The sequence below is a fragment of the Triplophysa rosa genome, linkage group LG25 (genome assembly GCF_024868665.1).
Source record: "Triplophysa rosa linkage group LG25, Trosa_1v2, whole genome shotgun sequence".
Classification (NCBI taxonomy): domain Eukaryota; kingdom Metazoa; phylum Chordata; class Actinopteri; order Cypriniformes; family Nemacheilidae; genus Triplophysa; species Triplophysa rosa.
In genome coordinates this window covers 11,584,772-11,606,600 of record NC_079914.1, presented here as the reverse complement: position 1 = coordinate 11,606,600, position 21,829 = coordinate 11,584,772, and the positions used below count along the sequence as shown (strand labels likewise).

At 37.1% G+C, this 21,829-nt stretch overlaps 1 protein-coding gene across 1 annotated transcript in view; it reads right to left on the bottom strand.

The window, feature by feature from the left end:
* Positions 1 to 21,829, bottom strand: part of lrp1ba (low density lipoprotein receptor-related protein 1Ba) — a 185,657-nt gene that overhangs the window by 132,652 nt on the left and 31,176 nt on the right. Inside the window, 3 exon segments of the mRNA XM_057325867.1 lie at positions 1,323 to 1,451; positions 2,497 to 2,616; positions 17,662 to 17,799. Coding sequence (XP_057181850.1) covers positions 1,323 to 1,451; positions 2,497 to 2,616; positions 17,662 to 17,799 — 387 coding nt within the window.

Below are 21,829 nucleotides of genomic sequence, written 5' to 3'. Positions count from 1 at the left end.
AACAATGTCCAACAGTGCATATTCATCACAGGACTTAATTTTATAGCCAGCATTTTAGGTCTCTTACATAGACATTTCCAAGAAATGTTTAATGTGACCTTTATATAACAAAAAGGGAAAAAAACACTTAAAGCTGAAAAGTCTAAATATTTAATCGTATCATTTCCATATCTCAAACGCACACCAATAAACATGTAGATCTATTGTTTCCGACCTCTCTCAATCAATAATAAATATGTACTGTACATAAAACTTCACTCACCTCCACATCACTTTAAAACACAGGTTTATTATCCCCGCTCGCTTATAAAAAAACAGCCTAATTGGCGTGACAGGAATTGTGCGAGAGTTAACTTCGTGACTGGCTTGCGTTATTTTTTCCCCCTTTCGCGCTAATGAACAGAGACCATGAAGAGCAATTAACTGCGAGTGTGTAATCATCTCTAAATTTGATAGACAGGCAGGTCTGGATGAGCCCTGATTGACTTTCCATTAAAAGCTTCCCTGTTTATCTTTCTCATGTAGCCCAGCTCACCAACGGCCATTTGCATATTGATGACTTTAAGTGTAAGTGACACTTGTACGAGGCGAGCGGCGGAGTCAACTACGATGTAATCGGCTACGTATGTCGTTATACAGGCGCTTTGCTTTCCCTATACAATTAAAAATCCCAGAAGTCATTGGGGTTGTCTTAAGATGGTAGGGTAGCTTTAATTTAAATGTTGACCGACTGGTGAGTGTGGTGCTTCTTGGTTTTGTTATAAGGATTTTTATTAGTAAAACTATTACAATACCCACCACATGATTTTTTTCTTCTTGTAATACTGGGATTAAAGTAAGGCAAGAAGTAATTTATTACAAATACTATTACAAGTAATATATACAAATACTACTATGCAAAACATACTCAGAAACGCAACACAAACGGTAAAAAAATGATTAAAAAAACATTATCAACAAAATTCAAGTTGTTAAAAGACTGAATACCAAGAGGAAAGGCAGAACTTGCGTAAGGTTTTAACCCCAGTTTAGCAACACCATAGCAACTCCATGGTAACAATCCAAAACAGACTAGCATTGTGGCGTTAGTTTTGCATAGCTACACACCAAACGCTGTTCAAAATCAAAATTTTTGGCCTAGTTGGCCTAGTCGTGCATGCCCCCGACATGTACAAGGCGGATCAAGCTAGTTTTCCAAACTTTTGATTTATGTGCGAGTTAATTTATTTTTGGACTTAAAACGCTGAAATAAAAGTAAAATACGTGTTGCTTAACAAGGTTTTTCTCAGACCAGAAATAACACAGATGATAAATTAACTCACCTGTTTTGGCTTTGCAGGATCGTCTGTTGGCCTGCAGGCTGAAGCCATCTGTGCAAGCGCATCTGTACGATCCCTGCGTGTTCATACAGATCTGACTGCATGTCCCGTAATCTCTGCATTCATCACGATCTGCGGGTAACAGCGGGGCTATTTATTAAACCCTAAATGCGGCCAAACATGACCTAAATATATAAACCCAACTCTTAATTTGGATGTTCTGGGATACACTGTCAAAAGGCATGAATCTGGAAATGAGAGCTGTAGGTGTGGAGAGGGAGTGGTTTGTTGGTAAATCGCTGTTTCGATCAACAGCGTAATTTATGATGAAATGAAGAGTTTCTGGTAATCATTTAATAATTCAAACAATGTTGACATTCAATCTGAAGTTAGCTTAGATTTTAGTAATGGATTCACACTAGCAGAATTCCTCAGAAATTTGTGAAGATTTCTAAATGCTACAAAACGTTTGACTCTCTATCGCCACCTCTGTTTCAAACATAGCATTGCAGGTTGTGTACATATCTTTACTGTTAGTAGGATGAAGTCCACTGAAGTCAAACTGAAATTTCCAGCCAAATTGTACACAGCTTAATTTAAATATAAACGTTTACATTTAAGTTTAAATTCATATTAATAATATATCTTTTCACTATGCTTGACAAAAGTATAATATTTCTTACATATATTTTTTGTTTATGTACATTTATACCATTATCAAACATATATATGGTATATAAAATATATTATATTATAAATATATACATTTCAAATATTTAATATATATTATAAATATTTACCAAAAATAAATGTTTTAATAAAACTTTTTTTTCATTAATTATATTCTATTTTTTCACGATTGAAAATAATAGAATCATATTTCTTACATATCTTTTTGTTTAGTTTATGTACAAATATACTGTACCATATACCAGCAGATATAGAGTATAAAATATATCATATTTGTGTGTACACATATGTACAGTATATAACGTATGTGCAGTGTAACAATTATTTTTTGCATTTTTTTATCACCTGCTCTTGCATTTAACACTTACACCCAACCTTAATGAATTGTAATCGCTACCAAAGTGGTGCTGTGCAACATTTTTTATTTCCCGTGTTTAAACAAAATTTGGTTTAAACAGATCGGAGTTACAGATGGTCATGATCTCACCTCGACATCTCCTCCCGTCGTCTTCTAGTTCAAAACCTTCTGCGCAGAAACAGGACGTCCCATTCCTCATGACAACACAGTCAAACTGACAACTCCGCTCCTGGCAGCTACCCACCAACTCTACAAACAAAAAACACACATGTATCATTTATTTAAACAAACAAAGTTATCAAACAATCATCCCCACCCACTTTAAACCGTGGGTCATCCAACAGTATGACTTTGGATCAACCAATGGCAAACAAAGGGAGTGTCAGAGAAATCCATTTCACAGTTCGTTTAATGACGCTAGTGGCTCAGAAATGACACCTTTTCTCTTTTTAACAGTCGCTGCGTGATGACTATAAAGATGTCACAGCCAGCGGTTTGATTCACAATCTTAATGTCGCCGGGCCATTTCACCATCGTGAACATGCATTTACATTCTCCCAACCCCTCCGTAAGAGAACAATGTCATCTCGCAGTTTTCTCCAGCGCCGAGATCATTTTTTTACAAGTTGAACAGATGCGGCCTCATTACGAGAACATGATTCAGCGCTTTTAAAGCGCCACTTCAGGCTTGTTTCCTAAGATGCGTTTTTTCCGTGCGCGCCGCTGTCAATAGACAACAGTATAAAGTGTGAATTTAGGGCCCATTGTGTGATATTTATCACCTGTGGAGCGCTCGCCGCCTCGTAATGAGGGATGGTTTGACGGCCGCGTTCCCAAGCCGTCTGGAGCGGCAAACGCAGATCTCCCTGTCTTTATTTATCGATCCGGGGAATCGGGTGAAAAATCGCAGCGATTTACAAACGCTCGCACGCACGGTCTGCAATCTGTTTCAATTGCTCTGATATCTAAAGCCTATATTCGACGTTTTCATTCGTAGAGAGGCGTGGCTTACAGGTCACCTTGTCGTGTATACCGTTGTGCAAGTTCGCACATGAATGAGCAGGTATTGATAGTTTTTAAATATCTTTCGAGGGAGAGCTAGAGATAGAGAGAGACTGCTGGTGTGTATTCACTGTGTGCAGCCCCATTAATAATATGCACGCGCTGAGAATGCAACCGCAGCCCGGCTTTCTGAGTGGTTTAAGCCAGACGATTTTAAATTAAGTACTTCTTTAAAAATACATTACGGCGTTTAGGGGTAATGCTAAGCTTTTTACAATAAATGAAAGTGAACTTTAACAGCTTTTTATCTATTACAGCGGATGCGCATCCACTTGAGCTGACGGATGTTTAAGTATTTCTGTATGTGACTAGCATTGGTGACTAGACTTCTATAATCTCGTCTGTAAAGAACGCATTATTTATGTATGAAATTTTTTTTCACACAGCTAGATATTGATACTAATCTGGTACAACAAAATAAAATGTATTTGAAATCTTAAAAATTTGAGAGTAAATGGTGACAAAAACGTCACATTCCTAAACATAGAGACTTTTTAAAGGGATATTCCATAAAAAATGAAAATTCCTTCATCTTTTATTCACCCTCATGTCTTTTCAAACCTGTACGACTTTCTTCTACAGAACACAAAAGGAGATATTTTGAAGAATGTTTTGACTTCCACTGTATGTACACTAAACCAGAGACATTTCTCAAAATACCTTTGTTAGTCAAGAAAAAGTTAAAACGGGTTTTGAATGATATAAAGGTGAAAAAAATTACAGTTTCTTTGTGAAATATCCCTGTCTCTAATCATAAATAGTCATAAATCTCAATTAAATTAAAATGTATTGTAACTAATATTACTGAGCTGAGAAATCTTACCCGACACAGATATTACAGTCTTAGCAGTTTATTTTATTTGGCTTTTGATATTATTACTTCATACTATGTTTCAATTATTTATTATTTTCAATTATATTATTTCAATTATTTTATATAGTTTCACGTAGGCCAAAAAATGTGAGAAAAATTGTTGTGAAAATAATACTGGCAACCAAAGATATTCACATTTGGATGGGACCATTTCCAATAAATAAATAAATAAAATGTCGAATTTATTCTGGAACAATCAAAGCCGGCTGATTTAGACGAGATTACAATCACAAACTACACTCAAAAAACTATGAACTGTCGCTGCTGTTAGTTTTATTTAACCTTTATGTTCACAGTACATAAAGAATGCAAGTAACTGAATTAACGTAAGTTAACTGTTATTTATACTAAATGTAGATCTGTCAGCTTTACTTAACAAGTGTTTGACTGGTCAACTTAACATTGTTGAGTAGAACGCAAAATTGTTGAGTTTACTTAATATAAACAAGTCAATTCAACATGACTGGTTGAGGTGGATTTTCAGTTCTTGCTTTGCGCAAGACTGCATTTAGTGTTTTCGAAATTTAGTGTTATTTTAAGTGTTTTTCAGTAAAGAAAAAAGACTTGTTTGTGCTTAATGTTCATTTATCTTTGAGGTTTAAAAGAGTTTGTAATGTGTTTTAGTTTTAGGGTTGCCATTGTTTTGAAGAGTGGTACATATGCTTAGGCTGGGAGAGTTTAAAGCACGACCCATGATGGCTATTGCATCATTCAATGAGCTTTAACTGTGCTAATGCCAGTACTGAGATGCCTCTCATCTGATTTGCTCATTGTGTTTTGACTTACATGCAGTAAGTCTGTATATAATTTATGTATGACAACAAAAAGTAACATTGAGAAGGATAAATATTGAGTTCAATTAACGCAAAATTTCTGGTACAATCGGAATGGTTTGGATTTACTCAAAAAAGTTTTGTCAACATTACTTAAATTTATTTTGTTCATACAACTAAAGTGTTTTTTGTTCAAATTACTTAATATTGTCGCGTGGAACCACTTGACGCAGCTTTTTTAAGTAAATTCAACAAATCCATTTTTTGAGTGTACGCTTATGCAACACACATTTCTTTAACCTACTCCTAAGAAAGCTACAACCATCCAAACAGGGGACTTTAGCGATTAAAAATGTTCACAAATAAAACATAACTTCATTGTATACATTCTAAGCTATATATAATGTGCATGGACAACAACAAAAAACCAACAGCATCATTTACAGCATGCCAGCATCAGAGCAACTAGGACGCTCCCTGCCACCCGGATTCGCACTAATCTCCTCCGTACAGGAAGAAGGCCATTACGGGTGGACCCTCGCTGCGAGTCAGGCTCCCTCACAACAGGATGTATCCCCTGTGAACTCCACATCTCTACCTCAGGGTGATCTTCTCTCGGTGAGGAGCTCTACTTCCTCTGACTCTGGCTGGGTGATGTAGTGCTAACCGCAGCGGTCCGGGAAGGGTGCTGAGACTGACAGGGGCATCGAGGTAAATGCCTGTAGATCTATTTCTCTAGCCCAATCCAAAGAGCTTGAACTTTAGCCGCTGTGAACAATCAATCACTCCTGGGAGTCCCGTAGCACATAAAAAATTTAACACAGAGACCTTGGAAATCCATACGGCATTAAATGCCAAGTCTTGACCACATCTATAAGTTCGATGTATTTAAAGACCTTATGGAATCGTTGGCTAGTTTTCTTCCTGTGTAGACAGATTTGTCTGAAAAACTGTCTTATTATTTATTTTAAAGGGATAGTTTACACAAAAATGAAAAAACGTTCATGATTTATTCACCCTCACGTCAATTCAAATCTGTATGACTTTATTTCCTCTGCATAACACAAAAGAAGATATTTTGAAGAATGTTGGTAACCATACAACGTCGACCTCAATGGAAACAAAACCACAGAGACATTTCTCAAAATATCTTCTTTTGTGTTCCACAGGAAAGAACGAGTAATATACACATTTTGAATGACATGAGGGTGAATAAATTATGACAGAATTTTCATTTTTGGGTGAACCATCTCTTTAATTATGGCTGGATTGGGCTATTCGCGAACAAGCAATAAGTGCTATCAGGGTAAATCACATTGAACTTCGATGTTTGCATATACTGTACATAGTCTCGAACTAAAATACTTTTAAGGCTCCAACCCACAGCAGTCTTAATGGACCAATCGGAAAGCTCCATCAATTAAGCCACGCCCCTCCCAGCTGCTGTCACTAGTTCAGAGAAGGCGGTATATGTGCGGACAGGTCTATTATTCACTCACAGCGGGTCTTTCCCTCAGTCTCCGTGATTAGAGCGGCCACCGTCCCCATGGGTCCAGACAGCTAGGCCATCACTGCTGCAAAATGAGAGTAGGTTTGTGTGTTTTCCTGTTTGTGCGATCTGTACGAGTGACCGGGGGGTCTGACCTAGCAGTCAGTGTTTATAAATAGATGACAGAACACAGACAAGATGGTTTGTTGGAACACCAAGGACAGAGCTGGAAGTTGGATTGACTTTGTAAAGCAACAGTGGAACAAATGTGGGGTAGCCGTTGTGTGGTAACGTTTTACAAGATCAACAAGATATTTAGCAGAAAATCTACCAATGGGGTAAGAAAAAGAAACGTGAATTAGGTACTTAAGAAAAAGATAAAACTTAATTCAAGTCCATTTTTCTTAGCTTCTTAAACATAAAACAAGACTAAATATCACTCCCCCCGTCAAGTAAATGTATCTCTGTATCTTTAAGATATTTGTATTAAAACAAATTGTTTGCAGTGTTTGTTCCGAGAAAGTGACAAGTGGTGTTCACCTGTGCAAAACTTTAAGTTGCTGAGGTGGTTGTAAGTTCATAGCTTTGCAGTTGCTAAGGTGTTGCTAAGGTGCTATTTGTGTAAAAGTGGTTGCTAGGTGGTCATTAGGGCATTGCTAGGTTGTTTACGGGGCAATGTCACACTGCAAGAAATGTAGTTCTTACTTTTTTAAATCAAGATTTACTTCACAAAATCACAGATGTTTAGTCTTGTTTTAAGCATAAACTGACTTCATTTTGATACTTTTCCAAAAACAATCAAATGTATCTGGCAACAGGATAAGAAACATAAACTTAAATTAAGTTTTAAGTTAATTCAATAAACTGATTCAAAAAAGTTTATTCATTCTTTAATAAATTGGCAGAATTTTCAGAAAAAACAAAACAAGAAAACAAGTAAGTTTATGCTTAAAACATCAAAAATCTCTCCCAATGTGGTAAGAAAAATGAATTTAGCCACTAAAACTAAATTAAAGTTTTATTTTCTTACCACATTGGCAGATTATTTTGCTTGTTTTAAACATAAACTTACTTATTTCTTATTTTTGTCATTCATAAAACAAGACCAAATATCTTAGATCACGTTCCTTGTCAAGTAAATGTATCTTGATTTTTTTATATTTGTACTAGAAAACAAGGCACAAATGCTTAGTAAGAAATGTCATTTTTGCAGTGTAAGATGTTAAGTCTTATTTTAGGCATGAACTGACTTCATTTTAATACTTTTTCTTAATAAACAAGCAAAAATATTCGCCAATGGGGTAAGAAAAATAAATTAAATTCAAGTTTCAACCTAATTCAATAACATTAATTCGAGTTTATTTTTCATACCCCTTTGGCAGAAGTTTTTTTTGTTTCAAGTCTAAACTCACTTTTTATACTTTTTTTCAGAAAACAAGACTTAGGCCCAATCCCAATTCTACCCCTTACCCCTACACTTTCTCCATTTGGCGCGTTCACGTGAAGGGGTAGGGGTGTCTCAATTCTCTTTTGGTTGGAGGGGTAGGGGTAAGGGGAAGGGCCAGATAGCCTTTCAAACGAAGATTTTTCGGGACCTCACTTCAAACGAAGGGCTATTGCTGGGGCCACACCAAAAGATAATCGGCCCGATTTCACCCCTTCCGACAGTCCTACGTAAAGTCCTGATGATCTTAAACGGCTCTAAAGATTATCTTATCAGATTTCCCTGTGGTGTGATGTGTGTTAAGAGTGAATGAACCTGATCGGAAGAACATCGGAGCTACCCCCATCACGAATCTTAAAAAGTCAACAAGTTGAATATTTGCGATCAGAAATCCTGATGTGTGGGGGAAACCCCGAGGACAAACGCACAAGAACTCTGTTGATTGCCACTTGGAACAAAACAATATCCTATTAGAAAGCCAGCTGACAGAAGTATAACAACCGTAGTTATCACTTCAACAACCCTTTTCTTTATTCTGTCAATTTTCTGTCAAAAGCATTACACTTTCATCGCAATTACGAATAATTTCAATAAAAACCAGGCTATGTGCAAGTGACGGTAGTCCGAGTGTGCGGATGCTTTAAGGTGGAACAGAAAAAATAGGTCCAGTGGAGCCAGTAGACTCTTTCGGGTGATAATGTCAGCAGCTATTTTTTACAAAACTGTATTAAAATTCTTTTTTTAATTACGGTGAAGACGTAAATACAACAATATTTGAGTTGCAATAAAATTATATCTAGTGCTGTGCCACCTCAAATGCTTTAGACGACGCTGTTTGAGAAATTTCTCAACGATGAATAATATTTTTTGAATTACATAAAAGGTTATATGTACACATTTGTTTATATTGAACACATACATAATAAACAAAGGTTACAGTGAAATAATAAATAACTTATTCTGAAATCTCGAGAGAATTTGCGAGATTTCCTGCGTTCACAGTCAGGACTCTGTTTGAAAATCTGTTGGTGTGTGGTGTGCTTTCTTTGTCACATCACGGCGCACCACACATTAGAGCAAAATGATTAAATCTAGGATTTTTTCTCCTCATGTTTGTGGTCTCTCACCGTTTAAAACTCTTATAAGATTTAAAAAAATCTTTTGGTGTGGCCCCAGCACAAGAGAAATTTCCAACATGGCTGCTCACTCGAGCAAGCAGACCCATAAATGTAAGTAATTTTTGCCATTAATAAGGATTTTTATGACACTTTTTCATTTTACGTATGTTACATTCAATCTTGTGTTTGTATTTACGGTGATGTTCTTTTAACGTTTGCAAAAAAAATCGCTAAAGTTTGCTAGCGGACAGCACTGATTGCACGATATTAGAAAATATATTTTTATGTCATATACCCGGTGCATCGGTGCATGTCCTCTGACGTGACGTTAGGAGCTAGCAACGACGTATGATGACGTATACCAGTGTAGTAGTGGTGTCCCATTTCTTAGCGGAAAATTTGTAACCCTTCCCCTTGCCACTTTGTTTCAAGGGGAAGGGGCGAGGGGTAGGCGAAGGGGTAGAAAATAGAATTGGGATTGGGCCATAATGTCTTATGTCATTTAGCATTGTTAGGGTCTTGCTTGCGTAAAAGTTGTTGCTACGGGCACTGCAAGGTGGTTGCTAGGGCAGGGCCAGGATGTTGCTTGTGTGGTTGCTAGCGCACTGCTAGGTGTTATTTGTGCAATACCTAGCCATAGCAAACACCACCAGCTATTTTCTGTACATTAAGTGCATTGTAAGTTACATTTAATGGAAATTTGGAGATTTTGACAGTAATGTGTACATAATTTCACAAACATCTGAGATTGTTTAATCCGCCAAAACCAAAGACGACGTGAGACATCTCTGATGTAACTGTGAACCTGGTTTATTTTGCCCCTTCATCAACACTTCAGAATACCGGCAATGTAACACGCATCACAGAAAAGGGATTCGGATCAAACCAACGCAGATGGACCGGGTGCTTCCACAGTCTGTGCACCACAACTAGACACAACAAATCTATATTCAGTCAGATTGATATGACAGCAAAGGCCTGAACTTGGAAGCTTGTCCAAATCTGAAGTACGTCGACTTGGCACATGAAAGTCTCTGTCCTTCCTCTGACCACTGCGGATTTGCCCCCGGGCAAAGCACTTAACCCTCAATTGCTCCCATCATACTGTAATATGCCAACATCACCAGCACTCCAGCTAATGCTTGCAGAACCCTCCGACAAATAAATGTTAAATTTATGTGATGGATTGCAACATTTGGAGCTGTTAGCTGAGGATTTCAGCATGCCAAATGAGCTGACAGACTTCATAAGCGCAATTCAAAATGTTCCTTTTTTGTTTAAAGGTTGCTAAGCAGTCTAATGTATGCAAAGGAAGCAACGCACCAACAAAGGGTGATCAGCTTTAAATGTGCCATGAGCAAGCCTTCCTGAAATACAGATCGAATTAACCTTCAGTAACACCAGAGACAAGCGTTTTTTATGTTTATTAGTCAAGATATTTCTAAATGCAATCTTTATGTTATGCATTATAAGATGCACCACAATAACATAGATTATCATATTCAAATCCATGTCGTATAATTGGAAAGTGTATAAGGGTCTGTTGTATAACGAAATCTATGAGCGCTTTTCCACCATCGCGCCGAACTCATTGCTTTCTCGGTTAATATAAGGTTACCGTTTCAGACGTGCTTAGAACGGAAAAGCGCTTTTGTATGCCGTTTCTTTATGTGCGTGTGTGTTTCTGTGTTTATTCACCATGTTGTGTGGGCCGCCTTATTCAATTGCTTATATTCATAAGGGAACGTCAATGCAGAGGGGAAAACTGAGGCAAGTGTGTTATTACCATAGGGACGTGCAGAGGTGCAACACAAAGATGGTTTTCTGACTAGCACCTGTAGTATGTAGTCACTCAAAACAGTGAATGCCCAGGAGAGATGAAGCATTACTTTTTGAGAGAAAACGGACGTGATGTACAATGCTTGTGCTGGTTTTAGCGCAGAAACCAATGGCGATGGACATTTACGGCATAGCCGTCGATCCTGGAGAACCAAGAACGTTAATTGTGAATTTTAAGTGGGAGATAGAAAGTGAGGGGTGAGGAGATGAAGGATGTTTGACGTTATTCAAGGTGAAATGAAATTCTTGAAATATGATCAATTTGAAATACAAATAATTTACTGAGCCAACAAATGTCATTTCAACCACATATCTGCTATATGATACATAAAAATATACCTTATAAGATTTACAAAAATATATTTTTACTTTAGAATTAAAACTGATATAAATTCTTTCCATGCAATAAACCATGAATCATTAAAATATTCATTATTACATTCCATTTGCTTTTTGTTAAAGGAGTCATATGACACGGCTAAAACTAATATAATCGTTCGTTTTAGATGTAATGCAATGTGTATACACGATTTAAGGTTCAAAACATACCGTGCATGTCTGTATCTCCTCTTGCCCTGCCTCTCTGAAAAGCACAGATTTTTTACAAAGCTCATCGCTCTGAAAAGCGAGGTGTGCTATGATTGGCCAGTTAACCAGTGTGTAGTGATTGGTCGAATACTGCAAGCCTGTGACGGAAATGTAACGCCTCTTACCATATTTGGAACATCAGGTTAAAAAAGCAATTGTGCTGACAGGTACGCCCACCTTACTTGCGTATACATTTGGGCGGTCTTAGTCAAATCATACCACCAACTGACGTAGATTTGTGGCGGTGTGGTTACACGAGGCGTTTCAGGCAGGTCTGGGTGAGCATTCGCTTTTAGATAGAATGCATCTTTTGTTCCGACACTTACATTTTGGCAAGTTTACGTGTCTAATACATGCATGGGCAACTTATAACACCAAAGACACAGAAAAACACGTATTCACGCCATATGACCCCTTTAAATATTTTTGACATAGCTGTTTGAGAAGTTTTTAAGTAAATCTTTACGTGGAAAAAGCTTTTAAGATGTTTATATTCTTTTCAGTTTTCATGAATCATGAACGTAAACGTTGTAATAGTTTGTAGTTTCCTGGCTAAACTGCATTGCTAAAGATGCGTGATGAGATCTGTAAGCATACAAAAGCTCATTTTTGTTTCCTTTCATGGCGAACTTGTCAAAAACCCCTGAAGTGCCAATTTCAAGCCAGTCAGACCTTCCACTTCGCATTTTGTCTTTGAACTTCACGAGATTTGCAGCCTTGACAACGGTCGCCTGTTTTTTCCATCGGTGCGAACTTCGATTGCGCATCAAAAGCTGTCAACCCTGTTACACGTTCGGTGGTTTGTTTTATCATTTGTCGTCTTTGATACGCGTTCAATGTCGGGAATTTGCAGAGGGAGAGGAAGCGAGTGAGTCAAAGCGTGCCAGGCACATGCATACTTCCAGAAACATACGCCGTGTATGCATGAGCGACAACGGATAACGTAATTAATATATAACAGCCGGCGAGCGAGGGATGAATCTATCACATGGAGGAAGGAGAAGTCTGCATCTGTTCTGCTCAGACGTGGATGTGTTTGCCAGCAAGTTTAGCTTAGACTGAAAACCATTTGTTCCAAGATATTGCGATGACTTTTTTTAATGCAAATGCAAACAAACTAATAGTATACTAGTTTGGTTTATACTTTATATAATATAATTTACACTACACTACATACTACTTTTAAACATTTATTTTTGACTGTCTGCTGTATTTCAGTATATACAATACATACAGTATATAACAGCATTCTACACTAAATGTCTCAAAGTAGTATGTACTACGGTACGCACAGTACTAGTACTAAGCTAGTATGCTAACCTGATGACATTGTTGATGCATACTATGGCACAGCGTACATACTTATGCAAAAATATTACACTTGCTGCATCACAATTCACCTACTTATACTATGCCTTTAAAGTATGTACTGTTTTTGTTATGTAAAAGTATATACATTTTAGTGCGTGGCAAAACTGTATGCACGCACTGGGACATACTAACGCGAAACGGAAGTGGCCATTGTTGCCTAGACGATACTGTGATCCTTAACTGTCACGAACATCAAAATACCGCTCTTCTTTGCATTTAAGTATTTATTCATTTATTATTTTGAATGTAATGTTTACTGTATACTTACATTTATTAATTTAGCGAAGCATATTTTATGACATTTTATTAATGCAGTGTAGTTGTGGGTTATCAGCCGTTAAGTGTCCATGGATTCACACTTTGAATTTTCACCGGAAACAGTAGACCATCCGGGTACTTTGAGAACACTCATTTCAGCATACTATGATTTGGGACATACTACTTCTATTTTCGAATACTATTTAAGACGGATAGTATGCGAATTGGGACGCAGCTAATGACTATTTGAATTCAAACACTCACAAACTAATAGCATACTAGTTTGGTACTATTATATACTTTATAATATATACTATACACTACAGTAGTACATACTATTCTGAAACATTTAGTGTGAAGAGAAGAGCTATCATAAAATAAAATATTATTTTAAAAATTATTTAAAAAGTTAAAAGTTATTATAATTCAAATATCATAATTAAAAACACTACTAATTACTAAAAATGTTTTGAATTTGAATCCAAATAAACACTTTATACCAAATGTGTAAAAAAATATTTAAATAAAATAAAATAAATAACTCATAAATACATTTATGAGTACAATCAAAATAATGTTAAAAATAAGCATGCTTGATTAGTATACTCTTCAATTCGTGTAGAGATAATGTGGCAGGTCACCCCGGTATCCCACACAGAAAATCTGCATACTGTGGAACAGCATACATACTTCAATATGCAAAAATAGTACAAGTATGCCAGTCTGCTATTGCCATAATACCCACGGGCATGTCTGAGACTCATTTAAAACTCAAAATCCTTTGCTCAGGGTAACAGCGGGACACAGTGAAGCTGTGGACAGAACGAGACGGTATTAAAAAAATAGTAGTTCTGCGAGTGAGAGAGGGACACTCAGCACATTTTCAAGGTTACAGTGCGTGCCGTCACAAAGATGTAAAGTTTATGAGCTTTAGCATTTCCTTTGTGCTATAAATGTGGAGTCAATGCGTGTGTAAAATGAGGCTGCTTTTCAAACCCGGAGGGCAGGCCGCCCATCGCTGATGACACAAATGACTAAATTATTTTTACTGTAAATTCAAGACGACCTTTTTGCCTGCATGGTGATTTTATGGAAATATAGACATTCGGATGTATGGTACAAATGCATGAAAGGAAAATGTGCAGGAGGAAAAAGGGATGGAACAGTCACACAATCTCATTATGGAGACAAAAGCAGTTTTCTCCATTGACCACCACTGAAACTTAACATTTATTTGACTCTTAAAGGGACAGTTCACACAAAAATACAAATCCAGTCATCATTTATTCACCCTCATGTCATTTAAAACCTGTATATGACTATTTCTTTCTGCAAAACAATAGAAGATATTTTAAGATATGTCTCTGTGGTTTTGTGTTCATAAAATGGAAGTCAATGGGGGTCAATGTTATCAACGTTCTTCAACATATCTTCTTTTGTGTTCTGCAGAAGAAAGAAAGTCATACAGGTTTGGAATGACATAAGGGTGACGATGAAACAATATTGCGTAATATTTGTGAATTCCGCCCAATGAGATTTCAGCGGGCGGGGCTACCCACCAAAACCAAATCTTTAGATCTTTGAAAGCCATGAAACGTGTGCGAGCGCCGTGTCTTTCCACCGTGTATGAATGTGTGTTCTTCAGTCAAGTTAATTAAATGTGTGACACTCCTTTTGTCTCAGGGTTGTTATTTCTCCCCGCCGCACCCTTCGCCGACTTTGTTAAGTTATTCATTTCACACATCTACAGTAAGGCAGTCTGACACCAGAACACAGTCTGAATAATAATAAAAAGCATATAAAGTCTCTATCGGGCCCGAGCGTCTAAATATAATCTGTGTGAGAAAGACCAACACAAGAGAAAATATAAAGATAAGAGACTGTATGGAAACACACACCCAATTCTCTTTCTTGAGTCTCCCGTGGACCGCCGTGGTCACCTGAAGGCAAGCTCCATTCCTCACTGACAAAACAAATCCCCACACAACTAAAAAAACAGCATAGAAAGAGTTTCAAAATAACACAGCGGTCCGCAAGATGCTTGCTATCTTCTACAAACCACAGAAAAGAAAACCCAAACCCAAGGTTAGCTACTTGCTTACATTCATGTCAAAGAGCTGTCAAACTATTTACTTGGCCCATAAATGTTCGCAGTTTTGAGTTTTACAAGTTCAAAGCTTTTAAATGTAAACACGACAACACAAAATCAGCTTAGCAATGCCCTGGCAACCAATCGAGTCCGGCGATATTATTTCCCCCGCCCACACAGCCTTGGTTATGTCAACAAAGAAGAAAAGCAATTTCAAAGAGGTTATTACATTTTGATGAAAGATTACATTTTTTCGTTTGAATATATGAATCATGCACCATACGACCAGATAAACAGGGTTAAGTATATGGCTAAAAATGGGAACTTTAATAAGAAACAGAAATGCGAAACCGTCCCTGTGATGCTCTTTTAAAAGCTGCGGAGAAGACATGATATCGTCTCATTTCTCTCCAAACCGTCCCAGATTCAAATGCCTCGAGGAGCGAGAGCTGATGTCTGCTCGGCGGACTTCTAATGTAAATTATGAACACTTAGTTATGACAGGTGCGGAGAGCGGTTTCGAACGAGACTCCTTGGGGGTGACCTCTTTCCATAATTCTCGTCCAGCAATGCAAATTTTTATTTCCTTTGAAACCACACCAAGACTAAGATTGAGAAGAACATAAAATGTAAATGCACGAGAGTCCTTATGAAAAGCCTGGCGTGAGGGGGCTGACGTCCCGTGAGCGGTTCACCTCAAGGTGAAGCTGATAAATATCTCCATATGTTCATTTATTACAGCCATAATTAAACACACATATTCTGTGGACGTGAACGATGCGGTTCGTGCGTCTCGGTGGTTAAGCTCGCTCGGCTGCAATGCATCAAATTTGCTGATGTTAACTAGGCGTTAGGTTTGCTGATAAATCTTTCCCGAGGATATACGCCACAATGTAAAAATGCCGTGATCTTCACTTCATCATGCGCAGAAACAGTAATTGCCTCTTAGCAGAAAGCCATTATTACATTAAGCTAACCGCGACTTATCGCACGAAACAGACTTTAAACGACGGCAATTTTGTTCTTAGTGTTTGTGTCAAACACCTCGTAAAAAAGCTTTAAATATACTTCATCGTCTTTGTGTGGGAACTGTCTCTTAAAATGAAAAAGCATAAATTGAAGGATATTTGTGTAGATCTACAGGTATAAAACATTACCTTTATCTTCTTTATAAAGCACTTCTTTATAAAACCCATTTCAACCAAAAACATTACATATTTTATAACAATTTGGGGACTTTTCCTAACACAAGCACTCAAGTTCTGGCCATCAACAAATGGCATTACACAAATTCACTCAATGCCATTTATTTATTTAGATATCTTAAAGGAATAGTTCACCCCAAAATGAAAATTCTGTCATCATTTACTCACCCTCTTGTCATTTCAAACCTGTATGACTTTCTTTCTTCTGCAGAACACGAAAGAAGATATTTTGAAGAATGTTGGTAACAAAACAACATTGAACCCCATTGACTTTCATCGTATGGACACAAAACCACAGAGACATTTCTCAAAATATCTTCTTTTGCGTTCCACAGAACAAAGAGTCATATACAGGTTTTAAACAAAACGAGGCTAATAAATAATGACAGAATTTGTATTTTTGGGTGAACTATCACTTTAAGATTATAGTCGAATCCAATGTGACTATAAAAGTGTAGCATATTAGCATTGGTACTTTATGCGTCATCATTTCCTCTCACTATCTCCAACACCAGAAATAAATAAAAAATTACATACTTACATACTTAAAATAACACTTAAATCACACTTTCACTGAGCTTTTGAAAATAAATAGCTTGATGTACATTAGCTTGATGATCACCCCTGTGAGTATTGAAACTAGCTTGAAACAGAAACAACTCATTCTGAATTTCCACAACTTTCATCAGACGAAAACATGATCCGGCCATATTCAACAATGATGACTATTTGGTGATCAGAGTAAATTGTGTGAAAGTCTGTCAGAACTTGTCGACTTTGTGTGGCGGCTGCCGCTCTGCACGACCTTCTGAAGCGTCCCGACATCAGAAATAAGCGACTGATGTTTATTTTTAACAAGGTCCCTGATCATTTCAGTCTGACTGGCACATTTCAGCAAAGACTGTTTCAAGAATCTGTATCGTTTAAACAATGGAAATGGGACCTAGCCTCCGAATAAAAATAGATGGATACATTATTATGGACAGCATTGTTTTGTTTTATAAATTAGCGCTGCTCTTTTTTCCATACAAAGAAGTCAATAGGGACTGCTGCTGTCCGTCGCTAACTTTCTTAATAAAATCTGTTTGTGCTCCATAAATAAAAAGTTGTACATGTTTGAAACAACAAGCAAATGCAAGTTTGGAAATTTTATTTTTGGGTGTGCTGTCCCTTTAAGGGCTTACCGCGGCAGTGCACGCCCTCGTCGTAGCTGTCCTCGCAGTCCCGCACTCCATTGCAGAGTTTGCTGAAGTGAACGCATCTGTGGGTGCCCGGACACTGCAGATGATTGACAGGACATCTCATTTTTACCTGTCGTGAGCCTGGAGGAGAGAGAGGAACAGTGGTCGACCGACATGACTTTTAAAATGACTAATGGTGATACAGATTATCTAAAGGCCAATACAACACCAATTTAGTGCCTAAATATTAATATATATACTGTATATATATATATATATATATAATGTAGTCCTGTACTTCATTATATGAAATTATACATAATTAATATGATATATAATTATATATATTTATAATATATATATATATATATATATATAATTTATTTTTAAAGAGAAACAAATTAAAAGTCTGGTCACATTTCAACACTCTTTAAAAATATAAAAAAATTACTAAATAAAAGTTTAAATCACCCTTAGGGGTAAAAGAGAGGAATATCCCAGATATGATCTGACTGCAAATTAATGTTCTCTAATTACAAAATGAAATATTTTTTTTATTTAATAAATACCTACTGTGTAATTGAATATAATTTAAATGACGAATTTAAATCAACACACATTTCGTCCAATATTTACTCAAAATCTTCAAAAAGTACACTCGGTATTGAACAACATATCGACCGAGAATCTATTACAATAGACACAATGATCACTTATTGTAAATCAGTTAAACCGATAAACATCTTATTTAAATAAATAATAGGCTCGAACTTCGCAGGAACTTTTAAAAAACTTTCATCTTCTCTTTTCCCATTTCTGTGCAGCATGAAACCATAAAACCGCATCTCACTCTCCTTAACCCAATTCATAGGCACACGCTGTATAAATACGATGAGCAAGCCTATTTTAATATTCACAGTCCTCTCTAAATATGTCTCTTAAGCCCTGAAGAATTTTGCGTATCATGTCGAATCACTGATTTTGGATGGCTTGACATTTTAGTTGAGTCACAGGAGAGAAGGCCCACTTGCCAAAACAACAATATTGATCCCCACGCATAACAAGAGCTCTTAAAGACTTGGCCCGCACTACACCTGACTTCTTAAGTTTCAATTTCCTCATAACTGATCACCGAGCGGGTTCCTTCCAAGAGTTTTGGAGACGAGAAGCACATACACAGGTTGCCCCCCTAAGGCTTTTCCCAGCGGACCGCTGCTCCACTTTCATAATCCCGGTAAAAAGAGAATATGTAATTCAACAAATAGGAGAATTGTTTAAAAATATCCTCCCTGTCCCTCTCTTTCTCTCTGGGCCTCAGCATCTCCAGAGACGTTCAGAAGTTTCTAGGCAGCAGAAGGAGGAACCACGAAATCGGGAGGGTGATGCAACCTCATTAATTCATTTTTTATTGTTTTAGCCTTTCTCTAATGGCTTCGGCGGTGGCCGCCATCCAGTGCGACAGCATTATCGGGGAGGTCTTGCTTAAAGACTAATTATGAAGGATTTGTTGGAAACAAACTCTGTAGAGGCGTAAATGATGGATTTTGAGGACCTGGCCCCTTGGTATAAAAACGTTCCCACACGAGTCATCATTCGCCAATTCCGCCCCCTCGATATCCCCGCATTGTATGCCTTATGAGTACATGAGATCAAGATATAATTTTGCACAAAGATAATAAAAATGTATTTTATTATCTATTATTAAGCTTAAGGAGATTAAAGTATTTTTGTAATTTTTGTTTTTCATAACTTGAGAACAACTAAAACATCCGGGCTGAGGTTGTCATAATTCATGAATGAAAGGGTTACTATTGCAGCATTTGAATACTGTATATTCGACATGTAATATCCTGAAACAGGTAATGTGATTAAACATGTCAATCAACAATGTATTTTGATATACATAATGCAAATTAGCTTCACGGTGATATTAAAATATGCTTCATGTTATACACACAATGCAAATATGATGTCAGAATGCAAATTAGGTTAAGCGCTATATTTACTGTATATCTAAATAATAATACGTCTGTTAATAAGCCAACAGAGAAAACTACTTTAAGTGTCTGTCAAGCACTCGAAACCAAAGCATTCTCACAATACAAGCCATGAGGCGTTTCCTTTTTAGCAACGTTCTAGAAATACACAGGCAATCACTGCACACACTGGAAGTACGTCTGTAAAATGTCTGCAAAACATCTGCTGTGTAAACACATTTGATAAAGGTTTTAGAAAAGGCATTTTTACATCATTTCTAAATCATAAACATCTTACAGACATCTTCTAGACATCTGACAGAAGATATCTCAAATACGTATCGCAGACGAGCAAACAATCAAAAAAGATGTAAATGCAGACATCAAATAGACTTCTCCTAGATGTGCTAGATGTGCCAGGAATTGTACGAGTTGATTTTTGCTTAAAGAGAATAAAACAAGTGAAGTAAAATAAAGAGAACTGCAATACTCTATTTTTTTCTTCTTCTTAACTTCTTACTGTTCCTGTCACATAAGCATAGAATAATGAAAAAACACATTAATGTGCCAAGCCATCACTGAACCGAACCAAAAACCGTGAGTAAAAACCGAGGTACGTATTGAACAATGAGTTAAAGGTGCAGTTTGTAAAAAACGCAGCTAGAGGGCGCACGATCAAAACAACAATGCCGTAGCTTGATGACGCTGTGAAGGAGCGTGGAATGATGGGATCTGTTGTCTTCAACGCCACCGCTGATGGCCATCAATCAGACGGGAATGAGAAATCATGTTAGCAGACGAGGTAAAGTTTTATAAATGTTGCGAATAATTGTGGTCCATAAATAAGTGACTGCTCGAAACAAGCTAGTGGCTTGCTAGACTCTAGACACTACTTCCGCATTTGTCCATGACACTGTTGTCATGCGGTTTCTACGTCAGTAAAGGCGGTAACAAAGGGGAACGCGGATATGACGCCATTGACAGGTGACTGCACAGCCCCGTGTCACTGTTTAGAATGGCGATTTTCTCACGATTTACAAGTAGTGGGAAACATTTGAGTTATTGTAAGTACTCAGCTGCACAAAATATATAACACTTAGCACTTAGCTTAGCAGTTTTTGGATATTTTACTGCAAAATTGTTACAAACTGCACCTTTAACTGTATTGTTGCATCCCTAGTATCTACTATAAGGTCTCTAAAAGTTATTTTTTATACAATTTTCCATACATTGTCAGTTTATGAAACACCATACAATTATCATAAACGTAGGCCACATACTAAAACTTAACCAAAGTCTTTCAGTTGCGCAAGTTGTGGCACTCGGCGGCCATGTTTGCAACGCCTCTGGGCAGCTAATTCAATAAAAAGACCACAGTCTTATCTCTTTGAATGGGGGAAGACAGATATTTCTAAAATCGCTGGCAAAAATGAATGGGCCTTAAGTCGCAAAAGTAATACAATATCTTTGACAAGCCACTTTGTGAACAGACGACATGCACATCTATTATGATTATCAGGCTAAATATTGTGAGACCATCAGGAAAGAGCTGCAAAAATCACAGATGGTCCTTCAAAGATGAGAAACGACAAGCCATCAAAGAAATCACAGCCGTACGTGCACTGATGCACAACCAGAAAGGACAACAAATGTGTGTACAGTCTATGAAATCACACTTCTACAAGAATCTATAAAAAGACTGTGCTTATTCAAACTGACAGGATTAATGAAGATGGAGGAAGTTAGTTCAATGCAAGTCCGATTGGTGCGATTGTACAATAATACCTTTATTAAGAGTTTATTTCATCTGATCTTATGAAAACGTTATCATGCTCTTTTCTGCATACACTGAAGCTCAAAAGATATACATACTTAAAAAAGAAAAGAAAATCATAAACCAAACATAACAAGAATGGATCGATTCTTTATCGTTCTCAAATTCGTGACATAGGAAAAGTTTATTACGCCTTTATGAGAACTGAATGACGCTGCATGTAACAATTTATTCAATTAAAATCTTTCCACATTAGCATTTAAGGCCGTGCTAGTTCCCATTCAGCTAATTTCTAAGCATATTTGCCATTTTCAAGAAGCACCAGGCGAAGTCATTTAAAAAATACCCATTCATGTATGTAATAAAAAAGAAGTGGTACCATTATTTGCAGCTTAAAGAAATGAAAATCGCATTGAAATGG